Here is a 23370-nt window from a genome sequence, read left to right on the forward strand (position 1 = left end):
AGTCCTGTACGTGTTTTGTTAGATTTATACCAAAGTATTTAATTTTTTTTGGAACTCTTGTAAATGCCACGTAAAAATTTTTGGTTTCAGGGTGCCTGGCTGGCTCAGTTGGAAGAGCATGTGACTCCTAATCTCAGGGTAGTGAGTTCAAGCCCCACGTTGGGTATAGAGATTACTTAAATAAATAAAACTTAAAAAAATATTGTTTCCTGCTTTCAAATTGTACATTGTTAGGGTATAGAAATACAATTCAGTGTTGTTTGTTGTTTTTGTATCTTGTGCCTTTGCTAACCTGATTTATTAGTTCCAGGATTTTTTTTTTTTTAATTCCTTTAAGTTTCTATAAAGACAGTCATGTAATTTGTGAGTAGGGTCACTTTTATTCATTTTTTTCCCTAATCTGTGTTTTATTTGTTTTTTTGTCACCTGTTTCTCTGGCTAGAACTTTGTGTATAATGTAGAACTTTGAGTGGTGAGAGTAGAGATCCTTTCCCTGTTCTTAGTCTAAGGGTTAAAGCAGTCACTTTCAGGTGTGTGGCTCAGTCAGTAGAGCTTGTGACTCTTGATTGCAGAGTCCTGAGTTTGAGCCCCATGTTGCGGGTAGAGTTTACTTAAAATAAAAAAACAACAGGTTTTTAGAGTTAAGTATATAATATTAGCTGGTTGGTTTTTTTTTTATATATGAAATTTATTGTCAAATTGGTTTCCATACAACACCCAGTGCTCATCCCAAAAGGCGCCCTCCTCAATACCCATCACCCACCGTCCCCTCCCTCCCACCCCCATCAACCCTCAGTTCTCAGTTTTTAAGAGTCTCTTATGCTTTGGCTCTCTCCCACTCTAACCTCTTTTTTTTTTTTTTTTCCTTCCCCTCCCCCATGGGTTTCTATTAAGTTTCTCAGGATCCACGTAAGAGTGAAACCATATGGTATCTGTCTTTCTCTGTATGGCTTATTTCACTTAGCATCACACTCTCCAGTTCCATCCACGTTGTTACGAAGGGCCATATTTCATTCTTTCTTATTGCCACATAGTACTCCATTGTGTATATAAACCACAGTTTCTTTATCCATTCATCAGTTGATGGACATTTAGGCTCTTTCCATAATTTGGCTATTGTTGAGAGTGCTGCTATAAACATTGGGGTACAAGTGCCCCTGTGCATCAGTACTCCTGTATCCCTTGGGTAAATTCCTAGCAGTGCTACTGCTGGGTCATAGGGTAGGTCTATTTTTAACTTTTTAGGAACCTCCACACTGTTTCCCAGAGCAGCTGCATAGCTGGATAGTTTTTTAATAGACACCATTAATCAGGTTAAAGGAGTCCTCTTGTGTTTCTATGCTGTTTTTCTGACAAATGGATGTTGAGTTTTATTATATATTTCCTGTGATATGTGTATCAGTTGATATGGTGATGAGGTTTTTCTTTGCTTTGTTAATATGGTTGATTACAGTGATTGGTTTTAGGTATTGAACCACCCTTGCATTCCCAGAACAAAGCCCACTTGGTCCTGGTGATTCTTTTTATATATTCCTGGATTTGACTTTCTAATACTTTGTTGAGGACTTTGGTGTGTCTGTGTTCATGAGGGGATATTTGTCCAGTTTTCTTTTTTGTACTGTCTTTGTGTGGTGTTGGTATCAAGGTAATGCTGGCTTTATAAAATAAGTTGGGAAGTGTTCCCCTCTTTTCAGTATTCTGGAAGAGATTGTGTATCGTTGGTGTCAATTCTTGAAAAGCTTGGTAGAATTCTCCCGTGAAATCACCTGAGCCTGGAGATTTTTCTTTGAGTTTTTAAGTTACAAATTCAATTTCCTTTATAGTTATAGGGCTATTCAAATTATCTATTTCATATTGAATGAGTTGTGGTAGTTAATCCTGTTTAAGGAATTGGTCCATTTCATCTATGTTGTCAAATTTATGTGTGTAGAGTTGTCTGTTGTATTATCCTTGGAGTCAGTCCACAGAGTCCATAGTGACATTCTTGATTTTATTCCTAATATTGGTAAATTGTGTATTCTCTTTTTTTTTTCTGTCAGTTATACTGATCTTTTTTTTTTTTTTTTAATTTTTTTTTTTTTTTCAACGTTTATTTTATTTTTGGGACAGAGAGAGACAGAGCATGAACGGGGGAGGGGCAGAGAGAGAGGGAGACACAGAATCGGAAACAGGCTCCAGGCTCTGAGCCATCAGCCCCAGAGCCCGACGCGGGGCTCGAACTCACGGACCGCGAGATCGTGACCTGGCTGAAGTCGGACGCTTAACCGACTGCGCCACCCAGGCGCCCCTCTCAGAGGTTATTTTAGAATATTCCCATATTCTACTTTACAATCCCTCTCAGTAATTTTTTTTATTTTTAAAAAAAAATTTTTTTTTTCAACGTTTATTTATTTTTGGGACAGAGAGAGACAGAGCATGAACGGGGGAGGGGCAGAGAGAGAGGGAGACACAGAATCGGAAACAGGCTCCAGGCTCTGAGCCATCAGCCCAGAGCCCGACGCGGGGCTCGAACTCACGGACCGCGAGATCGTGACCTGGCTGAAGTCGGACGCTTAACCGACTGCGCCACCCAGGCGCCCCTATACTGATCTTTAAAGGAACAGTTTTTTGTTTAATTTTCCCTGTTTTTCTGTTTCCAATTTCATTGATTTCTGTTCTTTATTATTTCCATCATTTGCTTTGGGTTTATTTTGCTCTTTTTCTAGTTTCTTGAGGTGGGAGTTTAAATGATTGAGACTTTTCTTCTTTTCTAAGGTAAGCATTTAGTGCTATAAATTTTCTCTTTCAGCACTACATTAGCTATGTCTCACAGATTTTCACATGTTGTATTTTCCTTTTCATTCAATTAATTATTTAAAAATGTAAAAATTATTTAAAAATTTAAAAATTAAAAAAAAATGTTTTTCTTGTGCACCTGGGTGGCTCAAGTCGGTTGAGCATCCAGACTCTTGATTTCGACTGAGGTCATGATCCCAGGGTTATGGGATCGAGCCCCATGTCAGGCTCCACACTGAACATGGAACCTGCTTAAGATATTCTCTCTCCCTCCCTCCCTGCCCCTCTTCCCACTCATGCTCGCTCTCTCTTAAAAAAAAAAAAATTATCTTCAGCTTCAGTCTTTGGCTCACACATTGTTTTTAGTTTGCAAGTGTTTGGAGATTTTCCTGTTATCTTTCTGTTTTCTGTTAATTATTTCTAGTTCGACTGCCTTGTGGTCCCATTATTTTAAGTTTGTTGAGGTTTTTTTTTTTAAATCACCTGGAATTTGTTTTATCTTGGTATATATTTAGTAGATAGATTTAATAGATACTTAAAAAGAAGTATATTCTGTTGTGTGGACAGTTCTATAAATGTCAGTTAGATTCTGATTGTTTTATTGTTATTAGACTTTAATTTTGTTTTAAGTATATCTCTTTGTAACTTCTTCAGTGGTTGCTCTGGATATTACACTATCTATCTATCTATCTATATATATATACACACACACACACTATGTACATACATATGTGTATGTATAAATATATGTACACACATATATGTATATATGTATACATACATATATATATGTATACATGTAATATACACATACATATGCACTTATATATATGCACACATATATATACACTTATATATATAATTTATCAGTCTTTTGGAGTCAACATTTTACCAGTTCAAGTGAAGCATAGAAACTTTACCTTCCTTTACATTCCTTTATCTTCTCCCATTTATAATTAGTTATCGTAAATATTTTCTCTATACATACTGAAAACCACACAATTGTGTTTGAGTCCAACATAATTTAGAACATTCAAGAGAAGTCTTGTATTTACCTGTATTTTTGCTCCTACCGTAGTCTTCTTTTCATTCTTATACTTTTTTTTTTTTTTTACATCATTTAATTATGTTTGAGGTGGAGACCTAGAACCTATACTTGAACAAATCCTTCTAGATGATTCTTATGATTGTGCAAATTTGCGAAGCGGTAGGGACAATTACTGAGGCTCCGTGGTGGGGGATGGGGGAAATGTTCTTCATGTTTCAGACTTGTTTTATGTAATGGTTGTATAGATGGATTTTCAGTTAAGGTAGTTGGAATATAATATTGTATAGTAGGAATTTAGTAATTTTAAGAAATAGAAGAAATTGACTTTCTGTTCTTTTCAATCTAAAATGCAGACAGTACACATTGTATTACTTTCATTATATGAGTAACTGTAACTAGTCTGAAACTAAAGAAAGAATGTGTGGTATAAGATTATTTATAAAGGATTCATTATAACCTGAACAGTGAAGCACTGTAAGAGTTCAGTGCTGACACACAGTTGTATATTATACAAAATCTTTCTTAGGGGTGCTTTTCTAGGGATAGTAATTATTACTTGTGAGGTTGAAAAAGCAGTTTTGTTAGATATTTTATTTGTTACCCATATGGTGGTGACTATGGAGGATTTATTATGTTGTATGAAACTACCATTTTTTGAGTGCTCGATTTTCATTATGCTTAGTGCTTTATATGTGCCATTGATCAACAATCTTGTGAGATAAATATCCTTAGTAAACTGAAGTTTAAAGAGGTCAAGCAGTAACTTCACTAAGAGCAACTTTAAATCAGACCTCAACTCTAACACTCACCATCTTAATCTTAGTCTCCGTGAAGGTAGAACTATGTAATCTAGGCCTTTATTAATACCTAGATATCATACATTTTGCTACTGATCAGGATTCAAAAATGAATGATATTATTGTTCCTCCTTTCAAATAATTTACATGATCTAAACAGGATGGTAAGGGGGCCTCCATCATGGAAACAAATTCTTGCAGTGCAATATAATTATTTCTCCATAAAACAATTACAGCTTATTTTGTACAATTTTTATGTTATGAAAAATAATTTCATTTTAAACCACAGATTTGAGAAGATCTGATCACCTGGAATTAAAGTTGGTTCAGAAACCTTTTCAACTGCAAAAATGTTGGAGGAAGATATGGAAGTGGCTATCAAGATGGTGGTTGTAGGGAATGGAGCAGTTGGAAAGTCAAGTATGATTCAGCGATATTGCAAAGGCATTTTTACAAAAGACTACAAGAAAACCATTGGAGTTGATTTTTTGGAGCGACAAATCCAGTATGTACTTGGCCATTTTATCCCCTGAGTTTTGATTTATGAAGTTTTGATTTGTGAACTATATCTAGGACTTTCACTGGAATAATACTAATTACAGTATAGTCCAAGGTTAGGAGTCTAGTGACTGTGGCTAATGAGACAGTCTGCGGTGGTTTTCAAATACTCATTACTGTGTGTATCTTTTTTTTTTCTTTTTAATATTTCAAGCTTTTATTTAGATTCCAGTTAGTTAACATATTCCTGTATATATCTTTATTCTTCTGCCTTTTTTCACCTTTCATCTGTTTTCCCTTTCTTATTTCCCCCCTTTTTTCATACTCCCCTCCCCACTTTCTGTATCTGATGTTATATTTATTGGTGGCACCTTGCGTACTTCTTCAAGTCAAACTGATGCTTGACTCTAATGAGATTTCTGTCCCTTATAGGCACAACTTGGAGATTTTGCAGGTTCTGTTCCAGACTACCACAATAAAGCAAGTCAAATGAATTTTTTGGTTGCACAGTGCATATAAAAGTTATGTTTATATTATACTGTAGTCTATTAAGTATGCAACAGCATTATGTCTAAAAAAATGTACATACCTTAATTTAAAAATACTGTATTGCTCAGGCACCTGGGTGGCTCAGTCGGTTTGGCATCCGACTTCGGCTCAGGTCATGATCTCGCGGTGTGTGAGTTCAAGTTCCGCGTCAGGCTCTGTGCTGACAGGTCAGAGCCTGGAGCCTGCTTCTGATTCTGTGTCTCCCACTCTCTCTGCCCCTCCCCCACTCCTGCTCTGTCTCTCTCACTCTCAGAAATGAATAAATGTTAAAAAAAATAAATATTAAAAGTTAAAAAAATACTGTATTGCTAAAAAATGCTAACCATCCTCTGATCTTTCACTGAGTCTTAATCTTTTTGCTGGTGAAGGTCTTGTCTTGATGTTGATGGCTGCTGACTGATCAGGGTGGTGGTTGAATGTTGGGGTGGCTGTGGTAGTTTCTTAATATAAGACAACAGTGAAGTTTGCTTCACTGATTTACTCTGCTTTTCAGGAATGATTTCCCTGTAGCATGTGATGCTGTTTGATGACATTTTACCCACAGTAGAACTCCATTCAAAATTGGAGTCAATTCTCTTAAACCCTATTGAATCACTATAGTGTACACCTGAAACTGATATAACGCTGTATGTTATACTATAATGGAGTTAAAATTAAAAACTTTAAAAAATTTTTCTCAAACTCTGCTGCTACCTTATCAGCTAAGTTTATTTAATATTCTAAATCCTTTCTTGTCATTTCAACAGTCTGCACAGCATCTTCACCAGGACTAGATTCCATACCAAGAAACCACTTTCTTTGCTCATTTATAATAAGCAACTCCTCATCTGCTCATGTTTTATCATGAGATTGCAGCAATTCAATCACATCTTCAGGCTCCATGTCCTGCTATTTCCACCACGTCTGCAGATACTTCCTCCATGGAAGTCGTTGAACCTTTCAGAGTCATCCGTGAGGGTTGGAATCAACTTCTTCCAAAGTCCTGTTGATGTTGATATTTGACCTCTTCCAGTGAATCACAGATGTTCTTATTGGCATCTACAGTGGTGAATCCTTTCTATAAAGTTTCAATTTACTTTGCCCAGATCTATCAGAGGAATTACTATCTGTAGCAGCCATAGCCTTACAGAATATATTTCTTAAACACTAAGACTTGAAAGTCAAATGGCCTGCAGAATGGATGTTGTGTTAGCAGTCATGACAACAACATTCTCTCATTGTACATCTCCATCAGACCTCTTGGGTGACCAGGTCCATTGTCAATGAGCAGTCATACTTTGAAGGAATTTTTTTCCTGAGCAGTAGGTCTCAACAGTGGGCTTAAAATATTTAGTAAACCATGATGTAAACAGATGTGCTGTCATCCAGGCCTTGTGGTTCCATTTATTAGAGCACAGGCAGGGTAGATTTAGTATAATTCTGAAGGGCCATAGAATTTTCAGAATAGTAAATAAGTATTGGCTTCAACTTAAAGTCACCAGCTGCATTAGCCCCTAACAAGGGAGTTAACTTGTCCTTTGAAGCTTTGAAGCCAGGTACTGACTTTCCTATAGTTATGAACGTCCTCCATAGAATCTCCTTTCAATAGAAGGCTGTTTCATCTACATTGAAAATTGGTGGCATAGTGTAGCCACCTTCATTAATTATCTCAGCTAGATCTTCTGGGTAACTTGCTGCAGCTTCTGCATCAGTACCTGCTGCTTCACCTTGCGCTTTGATGTCATAGAGGCAGCATCTTTCCTTAAACCTCATGAGCCAGTCTCTGCTAACTTCAGACTTTTCTTCTGCAGCTTCCTCACCTCTCTGCCTTCATAGAACTGAAGAGAGTTAGGGCCTTGCTCTGGATCATCGGGCTTTTGTTTGAGGGAATGTTGTGGCTGGTTATATCTTCTGTCCGGATCACAAAAGCTTTCTCCATATAAATAGTACAGCTGTTTCGCTTTCTTACGTTCTCTATGTGTTCACTGGAGTAGCTTGCTTGCTTATTTATTTATTTATTAGATAGTAAGTAAGTAAATATGTAAGTAATCTCTACACCCAGTGTGGGGCTTGAGATCAAGTTGTATGCTCTACTGACTGAGCCAGCCGGGCACCCCTGAGACAGCACTTTCATTTCCTTCAAGAATTTTTCCTTTCATTCATAGCTTGGCTTACTGGCACAAGAGGCCTAGCTTTCAGCCTCTCTCAGCTTTCAACATGCTTTCCTCACTGCTTAATCATTTCTAGCTTTTTAAAATTTTTTTAATGTTTATTTTTTAGAGAGAGCGCGCGCACATGTGTGTGCGAGTGGGGGAGGGGTAGAGAGAGAGGGAGACACAGAATCCGAAACAGGCTCCAGGCTCTAAGCTGTCAGCACAGAGCCCGACACGGGGCTCGAACCCAAAAACTGCAAGATCATGACCCAAACCAAAGTTGGACGTTTAACCGACTGAGCCACCTAGCTTTTGACTTAAAGTCAGAGATGTGTGGGTCTTCCTTTCACTTGAACACTTAGAGGCCCTTATAAGGTTATTAATTGGCCTAATTTCAGTATGGCTGTGTCTCGGAGTAGGCAGGCCCAAGGAGCGAGATGGGGGAATGACTGATGGTGGAACAGTGAGAACACACACAACATTGTTCCATTTAGTGTGATATCTTATATGGAAGTGGTTTGTGGCAGCCAAAACGATTATAGTAGTAATATTAAAGATCACTATTCACAGATCACCATAACAAATATGATAATAATGAAAAAATTTGGAATCTTCTAAGAATTATCACAATGTGGCACAGGGACTCAAAGTGAGCAGATGCTGTTGGAAAAATGGTGCTGATATGATTGCTAAATGCAGGGTTGCCAAAAACCTGCCATTTATAAAAAACACAGTATCTGTGAAGCCCAGTAAAGTGAAGTGCAATAAAATGAGGCATGCCTGCTTTATGTGGAAGGGAAAATACCTGTCTCTCAGTATAGTTTTCAACTCTTATATTATGGGATCCTAAGACTATCTAGAAGTTCGAGAATTAATCATTTGTTTTAAAGAAATAAGAGCAGATTTGGCAGGATTAAATACTCCTATGAAAAGGAAATCTTACTTTAGTAGATCCATTTGGATTCTAAAACATGTCAAGAGTGACACTTTTTGTCATTAGTCCTCAGAACTTTTAAGGAAATTTTATTTTAATTTTTTTTTATTTTGAGTATAGTCGACACATAATGTTACATTAGTTTTAAGTATACAACAAAATGATTCAACTCTCTGTAGGTTAAGCTATGTTCACCACAAGTGTAGCTACATCTGTTACCATACAATGCAATTACAATATTATTGACTACATTTTCTATGCTGTACCTTTTATTCCCATGACTTATTCATTCCATAACTAGGAGCCTATATCTCCCACTGCCCTTCATTCATTATGCCCATTCCCCCATACCCCAAGCATGCGTGTGTATATGTGTGTGTATATATGTATATGTGTATATATATATATATATGTATATATATATATATATTTTTTTTTTTTTTTAATTTTTAAAAATGTTTATTTATGTTTGAGAGACAGAGACAGAGTGTGAGCAGGGGACGGGCAGAGAGAGAGGGAGACACAGCATCCAAAGCAGGCTCCAGGCTCTGAGCTGTCAGCACAGAGCCCGACTTGGGGCTCAAACCCATGAACCACGAGATCATGACCTGAGCCGATGTCAGACGCTCAAATGACTGAGCCACCCAGGCGCCCATATCTATATGTATTTTTTAAGTATTTATTTTTGAGAGAGAGCCAGTTGGGGAGGGGCAGAGAGAGAGGGAGACAGAGGATCTGAAGCGGGCTGTGCACTGACAGCAGAGAACCCATTGCGGGCTCGAAGCCATGAACCGTGAGATAATGACCTAAGCCAAAATCAAGAGTCAGACGCTTAACTGACTGAGTTACCCAGGAGTCCCAGAAATAAGTAACATTAAACAAATCTGACTAGTGTAGACATTAGCATTAAAGATAATTGTGCTCATTGTTTTAAAGATTGTTCAATTTCTAATTTGCATTTTATTATCCTTATTTATTTATTTATTTATTTATTTATTTATTTATTTATTTATTTATTTATTTAAAGAGAGAGGGTGCAAGTGAGCTAAGGGGAGAGAGGGAGACGTGGAGCTCACCTGAAGCGGGACTCAAGCTCACCCTATGTGGGAATTGGCCTCATGAACTGAGATCATGACCTGAGCCAGAGTCAGATGTTTAACAACTGAGCCACCCAGGTGCCCCTATTTCCCTCTTTTAAAGATACTTCTGTGTTTACTTCCTTTCTCAGATATTTTAAGAGGATTCATTTTAAGTCTTAATAGTATTTATTTTTGTACTTGTTATCTGAACCAAATTAACATTTTAAGTATATAGTTGATCCTTGTTATTTGTAGAGTCCATATTTGTATTTTAAGTATACTGTTGATTCTTGTTATTTGTAATTCCATATTTGCAAATTCATCTACTTGCTAAAATTTATTTGTAATCCCAGAATCAGTATGCTCAGTGCTTTGGTGGTCATTCATTGATATGCACAGAGCAGCAAATATTTGGTACCTTACATGCACGTTCTCAGGTTAGACTGAACAAGGTGACTTCCTTTTTCATCTCTCATAAACAAGTGTTTTTGTGTGTGTCTGTTTTTGTCCCACATTTTTGTGCTTTTTGTTGAAGATGTTGCTGTTTAACATGGCCCCAAGCATAGTGCCATCTAGTTTCCCTAAGTACAAGAACGCTATGATGTGCCTTCTAGAGAAAATATGTATGTTAGGTATGCGTCATTCAGGCGTAAGTTACAGTGCTGTTGGCTTTGACTTCAGCGTTAATGAATAAACAATATGCATTAAATAAGCTATCTTTAAACAGAATCACGAAACACCAAGGTTATATATTTATTGGTTGGGGAGAATGTAACCAGGGCTTACAAGAACCTAACCCTGTATTTCCCTGGGAACAGTGTTTCAGTATTTGATAATGCCGCATTTGCAATAACTTTATAGAACAGGAATAAGACAATGGAGTGTATGACAAGTACATTTATAAGTTGAAGGGCAACCAAGCAGGTAAACTGCTTGCTTTTGCTCCTTCCTTCCTCTTGCTTCTTCCTTCCTCTTGCTTCTTCCTTCCTTTGTCACTCTTTTTTCTTTCTTTCTTTCTTTCTTTCTTTCTTTCTTTCTTTCTTTCTTTCTTTCTCTCTCTCTCTCTCTCTCTCTCTCTCTCTTTCTTTCTTTCTTTCTTTCTTTCTTTCTTTCTTTCTTTCACTTCTGTCTTTTGCTTCTTTCATTTCTTTCCTTCCTTATTCTTATGTATCACTTGTACACCAGAACCCATTAGAATTTTATAGCAAGAGGAGAGCAAGTATTAACCTAAGGGAATCCCCTTGCCAGTGCCAGTGTCTGAGAGCCACCACTGTCTGTGACTGGTGTTGAAGGAGAAAACAGGACAGGTAAGCTCAAATCATGTATAAAGTTATAGCTTTGAGGGACTGTCTTTCCCCCTTTAGTTTCACTATTGGTAATAGTATCAATATTTAAAAGCACTCAGATTTTTTCAGAGTGAACATCAATAATGTAGTTTTAAAACCTTCAAATCTTTGAAAAATAAAAATAGGTACAAAGTTATGTTGCTGAAGACATTTTCTTTTACATATGACATAAATTCATCTCTTGTTTCAGAGTTAATGATGAAGATGTCAGACTAATGTTATGGGATACAGCAGGTCAAGAGGAATTTGATGCAATAACAAAGGCCTACTATCGAGGTAAATTGTGGGGTATTTTGCAGGGGGCGTGTTCTTTTGGGTAAACAAAGAACTTCACTTTTTTTTATTCCACATAGAAGGGTTTCTTTTTAAGAATACTTAAATTAATTTCAAAGCATTTTTAAAAATCTCTTAGGTCACTATTCTCCTAATGATCTTGTTGAGTGGTAAACAATACTTTGTACTACAGATCATTTGTCTCTGCCTTGGAATTATATGACTCACATAGGCATTCCCAGTTCTAATCAGTTAGAAACTGTTAAATGCCTTTTTTTTTTTTTTTTTTAATGTTTATTTGTGAGAGAGAGACAGACAGAGCTTCTTGTGAGCACAGGAGGGGCAGAGAGAGGGAGACAGAGGATCTGAAGCAGGCTCTAGGCTGTAACCTGAGAGCAGCAAGCCCAAGGCAGGGCTGGAACCCATGAACTGCCAGATCATGACCTGAGCCGAAGTCAGACACTTAACTGACTAAGCCACCCAGGTGCCCCATAAATGCCTATTTCTGACCATATGGAGATGACTATATGGTCAGAGTGGGAACTAGCATGAAAGAAAGCAAAATCCCTGCAAATAAGATGACATTTTGTTATGACTCATGAAATTGCGTGGATAAAGCTGTCTCAGTGCTCTGAGTTCAGAAAGGTGTAAGATACATGTGAAAGGAAAGAACTACAACTATAGGATTTAAGAATAAAATGTGGGGTTAAATTCCTCAAGAAAAGCTGAAATTTCATTCATTCATTCGTTCATTTATAAATTTACACCCAAGTTAGTTAGCATACAGTGTAATAATGATTTCAGGAATAGGATCCAGTGATTCATCCCCTGTGTACAACACCCAGTGCTCATCCCAACAAATGTCCTCCTTAAGGCCCCTTGCCCATTTAGCCCATCCCCCCACCCATAACCACTCCAGCAACCCTCATAGTGTTCTCTATATTTCTTTTTTTTTTTTTTTTTTTTTTTTTCAACGTTTATTTATTTTTGGGACAGAGAGAGACAGAGCATGAACGGGGGAGGGGCAGAGAGAGGGAGACACAGAATCGGAAACAGGCTCCAGGCTCTGAGCCATCAGCCCAGAGCCCAACGCGGGGCTCGAACTCACGGACCGCGAGATCGTGACCTGGCTGAAGTCGGACGCTTAACCGACTGCGCCACCCAGGCGCCCCTAGTGTTCTGTATATTTCAGAGTCTCTTACGTTTTGTCCCTCTCCCTGTTTTTATTTTACTTTTGCTTCCCTTTTCTTATGTTCGTCTGTTTTGTATCTTGAATTCCACATATGAATGAAGTCATGATATTTGTCTTTCTCTAATACCGCTTTTAGCATAATACAATCTAGTTGTCGCAGATGGCAAGATTTCATTCTTTCTGATTGCTGAGTAATACTCCGTTATATACAATGGAGTATTCCACAGCTTCTTTATCCATTCATCTATTGATGGACATTTGGGCTCTTTTCATACTTGGCCCATTGTTGATAGTGCTGCTGTAAATACTGAAGTGCATGTGCCCCTTTGAAACAGCACACCTGTATCCTTTGAATAAATACCTACTAGTGCAATTGCTGGGTTGTAGGGGAAAAACTGAAATTTCTTTCTTTGTTTTTAATTTTTTTTTTTTTAACGTTTATTTATTTTTGAGACAGAGAGAGACAGAGCATGAGTGGGGATGGAGCAGAGAGAGAGAGAGACACAGAATCTGAAACAGGCTCCAGGCTCTGAGTGGTCAGCACAGAGCCCGACGCGGGGCTCGAACTCACGGACCATGAGATCATGACCTGAGCCAAAGTCGGACGCTTACCGACCAAGCCACCCAGGCGCCCCAAAAACTGAAATTTCTCAATGGAACTTAAAGTTTCCTATAAAATTTTGTCCTTTTGAAATTTATGACAAGCTTTTACAGTGTTTCTCCAACTGATTGCCAGTGGTAATTGCAATGAGAACAAAATAACTGGAGGTTTGATATAATACCATGTAGTCTTATAGTCTGTTGGCGCTTTTGAATGTATATCTTGTTTTTTCCCACTTTTGAAAATGTGGGATTCATAATAATAATGGCAGCTGAGGTATAATGAAAACACAATTGTGCTAAACATCTAAACCACCAAAGAAGTTGCTGTTCCAACTTGGGACCAGGGAAACTTGACTTCTACTGCCTAGTCTCAGAAGACATTTTGGTTCCTTGAGAAATTAAGAGAGGTACACCAGGTATTATTGTAATAATGTCACCACTACTTCTCACTCTATTTACTGTGTCCTTAAAAGCTTCCCACCTGCAGTAGTTTGGACTGTTGCTCTCCGATGTATGCCAGTTTGGATCTTGAGCACCTATAACACGGTATGAGGCAGGAATTGTGTCCTTAGTACCCAAAGCTCTTAGATTAGATGGGATTTTTATCAAATTATTAATTTCATAAGCACTGATGCTAAAGGTCCTAAAAATAAAGTTAATTCTTTTTTTTTTTTTTTTAATGTTTATTTTTGAGGTGGAGCAGAGAGCATGGGAGAGAGAGAAAATCCCAAGCAGGCTTCACGCTCTCAGCACAGAGCCCAACATGGGACTCGATCCCATGAACTGTGAGATCACATCCTGAGCCAAAACCAAGAGTCAGGTGCTTAAGCAACTGAGCCACCTAGATGCCCCAATTCTTTTTTTTTTTTTTTTTGACATTTTTAAGTTGTCTTATTTTATTTTATTTTATTTTATTTTATTTTATTTTATTTTATTTTATTTTATTTTATTTTTTTATTTATGAGAGAGAGAAAGTGTGTGTGCAGTGGAGAGGGGCACTGGGAGAAGGAGAGAGAATCTTAAGCAGGATTCACACTTAGTGCAGAGCCTGACATGGGGCTGGATCACGTGGGATCATGACCTGAGCCGAAATTGAGAGTTGAAAGCTCAACCGACTGAGCCACCCAGGGGCCCCAGTAAAGTTAATTCTTGAGTAAGATTATTTGTATTTTCTTAGGTTATTACCACCACATCCCCTCACCCCATTCACACAGGAAAAAACAAAACAAACAGCCTAGGTGTAAACTAGTAGGAGTATATGAGATTTTCATTGTTTTCATTTAGCTTTTTTCTCTAAATTCTCGGCATGAAACATATGTTCTTTTGTGAGGAAAAAAGATAGGTTGGGTTCTCTCATTTTAAGCTTTTGACAATTTTATATGGCAGTATTACTTTTTAACTGTTATGGATAATTGTGGAGAATGTATTTACCATATGTATCTCTAATTTATAAAGCAAAACTGTGTTAGTTTATAACTGACCCAAAATAAAGTTTAACTTGAAAAGAGGCAAAAATGATCAAATGTCAAAAATGATTTGATTTGCATATAAATAAAAAGGAGAAAATGTGGGAACTGTAGAGTTAAGTAGATCACTTGGGTCCCTGGTTTTAAAAAAAAAAAAGACCAGGTAGCTAAAAATATTTTTATATCCACTGTAGTTGAGGAATTAATGCTTTCTTCAGTTTTTCCCTTCAGACTGTGTTCAACATTATTATCTTTTAAATTTCAAAATTGTACTCGTCTGGCTTGTCATGTAATTCGTGTTTAGTGCTTTTTAGGTGTCCACAAATCAGTTTCTCTTTATTACCTCTACAAAAAAACACTCTTTGCCAGAAACTAAAAAGAGAACCCATAATTATTAGTATTTACATCTTAATTTACTGTGGGTGATGTTTAAATTTTTTTCCACTTGGTTTCATTTCGCCTAAAAGGCTTTAAACAGCTTTGATTTTCCTACATTTTACATTTTAACTTAAAGCGATCTTAAGCATATAAATAGACGTCTGTTAAAAGCTTTTCTTAAAATGTAAATTTTTAGTCAACCATGTTAAATGGCAAAGAGAGTGGGATACTGAGACAGGTCTTAAGTTTCAGCTTCTTTTTCTAAGTTGTAAGAATAAACATCCCATCCCAGTGGCAATTGTATGTGAATTTGAGAAATGGCATACTGAATATTTTCTATGCTTTTCTTTGGGGTTTCATCAGAATGCTTTTGGTTGCTGACAACAGAAAAGCAATTTCAAACTGACTTAAACTACAAAGAAAAGTGGAAGTATCATAGCTTTTAGTTATGGTTTGTTCTTACTGTAACCTCTCTGATTCTCCCGGCTCGCCTCTCTCCCTTTGTGGGGTTCCTTCTCATGCTGATTTTCCTCTTGGTTGCAAGATTGCTACCACCAACAATGGAAGCCACATTCTTTGTTCACATCCTTGGGAGAAAGGATCACTTCCCACAACAATGGATTATAAGTCCTGAGCTTTTATCTCAGATTAGATCACCCTTGACCAGATCACAGTAAGTAGTCAGAGGAATGTGATTACCCTAATTGGCTTGGTGCACTTAGGGCCTACTCCCTCAGAGCAGAGTGTAGGTTCAGCCTGCCTAAACCATGTGTCTACTATACAGTGAGGGAGAGGTGTTCTTGGGGAGGGAGGGGAATTGGATGCCAATTTTTGCCACTAACATAGATTCAAATAACGTAATTAAATAGAAGCAAAGACTAGGAAGAGAAGATAAAGGCTGGGAAGAATGCATTAAATAAGATAGTGATTTAGTGATAGTAACACCATGCCTCATAAAATTAGGACTTACTGATATATGTCCTAGAAATGTATCATCCAAAATATATAAAAATTTTAAAAGTTTATATTTAAAGAGGGAAAATGTTATTATAATTCATTTGAAAGACCTATGATATCAAAAACCTTTGCTTAAAGGATTAAGTATGTTCTTAGAATGCTGTGTTGATTGTATAGTGAGACATGTTGAAAAATAACCTTATAAAGAACAGAGCACAGATCATATTAGGACCATTTGGGATCCCAAATGATTCCTCTTAAAGTCTTAAGAAGTCCACCCTAGGCAGTAGAAATCATTCCTTGTATAGGAAGTTATATACAGTATAATACAGATTTTCATCATAGTTTTTACTATGATTTGGTTCTAAGAAATGTTCCTGACTAACAATATATAGAAAATGAGGTTACAGATTTGAGACCTATTATCTGAGATTATGTCCATAAATAGAAGGAAACTTTTTTAAAGTACCTTTTTTCACAAACCTACGTGAATATAAATTGTTGAAAATGAAATAGCTCTAGACAAGAAGCTATTTATGAATTTCAATTATTAATGCAAAAATTAAGGAACAACTGAATTAGACCATGCAAATCCTTTAGATTTGTTTCGAAATTGTATGAGCATGGAATCTGTAATAGATTGGTTCATTATGTAATCTGTGTGCTTTAGGGCACCTGGGTTACTCAGTGGCTGGAGTGTCAGACTTTGGCTTAGGTCATTATCTAGTGGTTCCTGTTGGGCTCTGTTATGACAGCTTGGAGCCTGGAACCTGCTTGGGATTCTGTGTCTCCCTGTCTCTTTGCCCCTCCCCTGCTCGTGCGCGCGCGCTCTCTCTCTCTCTCAAAAATAAATAAACAATTAAGAAAAATAAGAGAAATATTTGCTAATGGTGTTCTTATAATCGATACCACAACTTTATTCATATCTCTATGTTTCTGATGTGTGGATAAGTGGAGTAGTTTGTTAATTATCACAAGTGAATCTTTTGTGGGTGGCTTACTCTTAACTGTGATGACAGAGTAACTTCTAACCATGTGATTCTTAGGGTAGGTGGTATTGAAGTAAGATTGAATAGTGGGAAAATACAGATCTTTTAAAAATATATGGATAGAAAACAGTAGCTGCCTTTAAATATCAGGGGTGTAAGATATGTCCAGATGACTGCAACAGAGAAATTAAAACATTATTAACTTTTTTTTTAACATTATTTTCTTCTTCTTGTGTGTGTGTGTGTGTGTGTGTGTGTGTGTGGGAGTACACGCACATGTGGTAGGGGGAGGGGTAGAGGGAGAGAGAATCTGAAGCAGGCGTCACGCCCAGTGCGAAGCTCCATCTCACAACTATGAGATCATGTCCTGCACCAAAATCAGGAGTCCGAAGCTCAACCGACTGAGTGGGTGGCAGATGTTCAAAGATGATTCTTTCTCTAGGTGACTGTTCTGGATTCTTCCAAGGTTCCCAGTTTCAGGGATATTTCTTCTGAGCACTTGTACTTGATTCTTGCAGTTGCTTTGCTCCCTTGCTCCCCTTTGTGGGACTTACATTCCACCTCCACCTTCCTTATTTATTGTTGAGAGACAGAGTATGAGCAGGGAAGGGGCAGAGAGAGAGAGGAAGACACAGAATCTGAGGCAAGTTCCAGGCTCTGGGCTGTCAGCACAGAGCCCGATGTAGGGCTCAAACTCAGGAACTGTGAGATCATGACCTGAGCTGAAGTCAGTCACTTAACTGACTGAGCCACCTAGGCGCCCCCCACCTCCACCTTCCTTTATGCAAAGTTCCCATCACCTGATAAGCGGTACTGTTGGACATGAGTTAAAGATGACCCCTATGCTAGCTTGTCTCTTAGATGTGGTTCATCTCTATCCATATGAAATTTGTGTGCATTCTTTGTCTTGCCATTGGCAGGAGCGCAGTTACTCCCAAGTGTGGCTCTCTTCTTTCTGTCTGTTGGTCTTGCCCTTTTGCTCTCATTTCCAGCCTTGAATCGCAGCACCATCAATCCAGAGTGTCCTCCAGTTGCTGGGAACACGTATCATGCTACTTATGAGAGAGAAGGGTTGGAGTGGATAGCATTTTCTCTGAAAAAATCGTTTCCCCTTTGTCTCAATTCTTAAAAAAAATTTTCTTGAAGTGTTTGAGGGAGTTCCAAAGTTGTATAATGGATTTATGATCATTTCCTTTGTAAATTCTGCAAAGAATGGTCTTTCCACACATACTTGGAATCTGATATTTATCATCTGTTTTATTGGCACTTACGTAAAAATTTTCTATAAAGGGTCTTTAACTTTTTAAAGTATATACTGTAAAGGGCTTTTATGGTGAGGAGGTGTGCTGGTTTCCTAAGCAGAAAAGAACCATAATGCATCACAATTTCACAGAGTATTTATCTGTATGTATGGATGATAATGTTCAGTTAAGGGAAATTAAAATAAGTAGTTGTCTATCATTTGTCAGAATTATTGAATCTCCAGAAGTAATCCAGGTTGTCTGTCTTGTGTTTTTGGTTTTTCCTTTTGGTAATTGATTTAGGTTAAGTAAGCTAAGGTGGTGGCAGCGTCCAGTCTAAGGCTTCCTGTCAGTTGAACCATCCTGCTTCAGAGGAGCCATCTGAGATTGTAACTGCTCTTGTCATGACTTATTTCTGTCATCTTGGTTCAGGCTTTGTATTTTTTGTTTTGTTTGGGTTTTGTGTGTGTGTATTTTCTTTCCTCCGTCACTTTGGATACATCTTCTTTTGTCCTGTGGTTTAATAGTTATACTTTCCCTTTTTATTCTTCATTTAAAAAAATTTTAAAGTTTATTTATTTATTGTGTGTGAGAGAGAGAGTGGGGAAGGGGTAGAGAGAGAGGGAGACAGAGGATCCCATGCAGGCCCCCTGCTGTCAGCGCAGAGCCCCAATCCTTTTTATTCTTATGGTGATTGCCTTTAACTTAAGATTCTGTCTTAATTTGAATGCCACCCCCACAATCATGCGCCAAATAGTTCTTGGCACTACTAGCTGGGGCTGGTTTTTCTGGTAGGTGATCCCAGGAAGAAGTGAGAGACTGGGGAAGGAAGGGAAAAAAACCTATGCAGGTGCATTAATGAGCTAATTATTACTGTAGGCAATTGGGGACCAATCCCTGTGAGGAACCATGTAGACATGCCTCCAGATGGTCCCACCATAGTGAGGCTGAGGTTTTATCCTACCTCCCATGCATTCAAGTTTCTCCCCAGAGGTATCCGTTCCTTTAAAATAGGATAACCCAAGGGTCTTTCTGAAGTGTAGGAAAAAGCCATGAGGCAGAAAAGCCGAGTACCACCTGCAGCGCGTGCTTCAAGGTAGATACAACAGGCGGGACCTGTCCACAGCTGCAGTGAAACTCCCTTGATTGTTTTAACATACTCATATTACATGTTCCTCCTCTTTAGACTGGCACTTTAGCACTTTTCTTGTTCCTCTGTTGTCTCTTCACCAAGTTGCCCACTAAATAATTTTGGGTTGTTATGGACATACTTTTCTTTTATCTGTTGATCACTGATTTTTTTTTTTTTTTTAATTTTTAGAGAGCTTGCGAGCAGGGCAGAGGGGAGAGAGAATTTTTTTTTAATGTTTATTTTTGAGAGGGAGACAGAGCATGAGCAGGGGAGGGGCAGAGAGGGAGGGAGAAACAGAATCCAAAGCAGGCTCCAGGCTCTGTGCTGAAAGCTCAGCACAGAGCTTTAACTCATGAACCTGGCGCTTTAACTCTTGAACCAAGAGATCATGACCTGAGCCAGAGTCGTATGCCTAACCAACTGAGCCACCCAGGTCCCCTGGGAAAGAGAGAATCTTAAGCAGATTCCTCACTCAGCGCAGAGCCTGATGCAGGGCTCTATCCTATAACCCTTGGGATCAATGATCTGAGCCAAAATCAAGAGTCTGACACTCAACAAACCAAGCCACTCCGTTTCCCCAATCATTGATTTTTTTAAACAACGTTTTTCTTTTCTTAATTATTCTTACTACCCATATCTCTGGCACCATCTGCTTACTTTGTTGTGTTTTTTTTTTTTTTTTTACATTATTAAAATATATTTCTAAGAGTTTTTGTTTTTGTTTTTTTTTTTGAAACTGGACCATCCTTTTATTTAAACATTTTTAAGTTTTATTTATTTATTTTGAGAGAGGGGGGGGAGAGAGAATTGCAAGCAGGCTCTGAGCTATCAGTGCAAGTGCCCAACATGGGGCTCAAAATCAAAAACCATGAGATCATGACCTGAGCCGAAACCAAGAGTCAGATGCTTAACTTACTGAGCCACTCGTTGCCCCTTTGTTTTGTTTTTAAAGTGAGACTCTGTATCCCTGGAAATGCCCTTTTGTGCCCTCATTCAAATAACAATTGACTGGATATAAAATTCTAGGTTTAAAGCTAAATAGAGTTTTATAATAAACAGCAGTTCTTGGGGTGTCTGTCTGGCTCAGTCAGTAGAGCATGAGACTCTTAGTTTTTTCTTTTAGTGTAATTAGTATTTTTTGAGAGAGGCACGAGCGGGGCAGGGACAGAGGGGGAGAGAGAGAATCTCAATCAGGCTCCACACTCAGCATGGAGCCCAATGCAGGGCTTAATCCCACCATCCCAGAATCATGACCTTAGTTGAAATCAATAGTTGGATGCTCAGCTGACCGAGTCACCCAGGCACCCAGAGCATGAGAGTTTTTTTTTTTTTTTAAGTTTATTTTTGAGAGAGAGACAGAGTGTGAGTGGGGGAGAGGAAGAACGAGGGGGAGACACACAATCTGAAGGAGGCCAAAGCAGGAGACTCTTGATCTCAGGGTTGTGAGTTTGAGCGTCACGTTGGGTGTAGAGATAAGTTAAAAAATAAAATAAGTCTTAAAAAAAAGAATAGTTTCATAGTCGAAGTATAATTAAATGTTTTATTTATAGTTTAAGTAAATATTAAAGTTCGAGGAAATATAAATTTATTTACCAGTATCTAGTGTAATCTTATCAGTTTTATTTCTCCTTAAATTCCTGGAAGGTATCAGGGTACCTCTGTCTGTGTTGTACCCTGCCCCCTGCCCCAATTTTGTAGTAATTTGTACAGTTTTTGTAATTAATTTATTCTTTGATTTAAAACCTGTTTTAGAGTAGGGAAGATTTTCCCACGTGAAGCCTCTGCTTTTACAGTAGTAGTGAACTGTGGTTTTCTCTTTCATCCTCTTTTGCTTTGCTTTGGTGATTTGTAAACCCTTTTTTCCCTTCAGAGTGTCTTGGTAGCCCAGGTGTGTATGCTTTGAATCTTAGGAGATTTCTTATACCTGAGGAATCTGGAAGGAAAGAGTAACAGTAAGAAAACGTGCCTTGATTCCAGGAAATCCTTTTAACCCAAAGATGATTTTCTTTTGTTACTTATGTGTCTGCTTTTGTCACCATGCTGCCTGATTAATTCAACATCTAATCATTTATGAAAGAGCTTCTTTCAGGGGTGCCTGGCTGGCTCAGTCAGTAGAGAATATGACTCTTGATCTCAGGGTTGTGAGTTCAAGCCCCTAATTGGGTATAGAGCCTACTTAAAAATAAAATAAAATAAAAGGGCTTCTTTTAGAAAGTTGCTCCTTGTTTTCAATCTTAGATATTATCAACCTAATGTGATAATTGGAAGTTAAAATATTGTCAGTGAGAATGGGAATTATACAATTAAACAGGATAAAAAATGAAATTAAACCTTTTTCTCTATTTTATATATACATGTTATATATATATACACATATAATTTATATATACATGTTATATATATATATATATATATATACACCAGTGCCAAAGTTAAATATATATATATATATAATTTATATATACGTGTTATATATAATATATATATAACGTGTGTATATATATATATGTAACACGTATATATAAAATATATGTGTATATATATATATATTTAACTTTGGCACTGGTTTTTATTTTTTATTGTTTCAAAAAAATTTTTTAACGTTTACTTATTTTTGAGAGACACAGCATGAGCAGGGGAGGGACAGAGCAAGGGAGAGACACAGAATCTGAAGCAGGCTCCAGGCTCTGAGCTGTCAACACAGAACCTTTGCAGGGCTTGAACCCATGAACCGTGAGATCATGACCTGAGCCGGAGTCGGATGCTTAACTGACTGAACCACACCCAGGTGCCCCTTGGCGCTGGTCTTTAAATCGTGTTCCTTAACATCACTGGTATTCTACTGAAATAAAATAATACATATCTTTTAAAAAGTTAATACAATGAGAAAATTATGACTTTTTCCTCATAGATTTTTCTTAAATATGTGCTAAAAGAAATTAAGCAAATAATAGATATTAACAGGAAGAACTTGGCAACAGCCTATCATTCATACTTAGTTTACCATTCTCTCTAGAGAATTTTTTTTCTTCCAAGTTTTTATTTAAATTCCAGTTAACAAGAATAGTTTTGAGACTTGTACATAATTTTGAGAACCACTGGTTCTTTGAATTGGAAAATAGAGTTTAAATGTTAAAAATAAGCAGAACGCTACAAAGATGAGCTCAATATTTATTTACATAAAATTGTCTTGATACACCTAAAGCTAATATAACATTGTATCTTCATTATACTTCAATTAAAAAAATTGTTTAAATATAGGATTGTTTCATTAATGTAAATAATATTTTTATTTTGTGACCTTACAGGAGCCCAGGCTTGTGTGCTTGTATTTTCTACCACAGACAGGGAATCTTTTGAAGCAATTTCCAGTTGGAGAGAGAAAGTCGTAGCTGAAGTTGGAGATATACCAACTGTGCTTGTGCAAAACAAGATTGATCTTTTGGATGACTCTTGTATAAAGAAGTAAGGTGTCCACTTTTCAAGGGGAGGTGGTAATTCTGTACAGTTAAAACCTGTTCTAATTTATGCATACATTTAAAAAATTTAGGAGAGGTTTTATAGAGACCACCTAATACTTAAAATTTTCTGTGGGCTATTCTGCGTGATCAGTTTGGGTTTGTGCTAAGTCATAAGGAGAACAAATTAAAGGAATAAATTTTGAAGGCCCTTTTAGAATTCTAGTCTTATTCTTATACCACAATTCCAGCGCTTGATGTTAAGTCAAATCTAGATATAATAAGAATGTTAAGAAAAACATCCCTGTATATTTTAATATCTAAAGCATGGAGCTATCCTGTGTGGATGAATTTAAATGGGTAAGTAGTTCAGATTCACGTTGTTTTGTATATTCAGAAGTAGGCTCAAATTTGTGAACAAAGCATCTAGATAATTCTATGAGTATTTGTACATCACATTGTTAACTTTTTGCTAGCTTTGAAAATCTTTGCTTGGTTTTTACCTTATTTTTTTGTATGTTCT

At 37.4% G+C, this 23370-nt stretch overlaps 1 protein-coding gene and 1 non-coding gene across 2 annotated transcripts in view; both read left to right on the plus strand.

The window, feature by feature from the left end:
- Positions 1–23370, plus strand: part of RAB23 (RAB23, member RAS oncogene family) — a 38827-nt gene that overhangs the window by 4922 nt on the left and 10535 nt on the right. Inside the window, exons 2-4 of the mRNA XM_045498643.1 lie at positions 4910–5125; positions 11349–11434; positions 22698–22854. Coding sequence (XP_045354599.1) covers positions 4971–5125; positions 11349–11434; positions 22698–22854 — 398 coding nt within the window. The 5' untranslated portion in view covers positions 4910–4970. The remainder of the gene's footprint in view (positions 1–4909; positions 5126–11348; positions 11435–22697; positions 22855–23370) is intronic.
- On the plus strand, positions 94–166 carry TRNAR-CCU. The gene has a single exon. It is a non-coding gene; the product is annotated as a tRNA-Arg (tRNA).

This window comes from Leopardus geoffroyi, chromosome B2 (genome assembly GCF_018350155.1).
Source record: "Leopardus geoffroyi isolate Oge1 chromosome B2, O.geoffroyi_Oge1_pat1.0, whole genome shotgun sequence".
NCBI lineage: Eukaryota > Metazoa > Chordata > Mammalia > Carnivora > Felidae > Leopardus > Leopardus geoffroyi.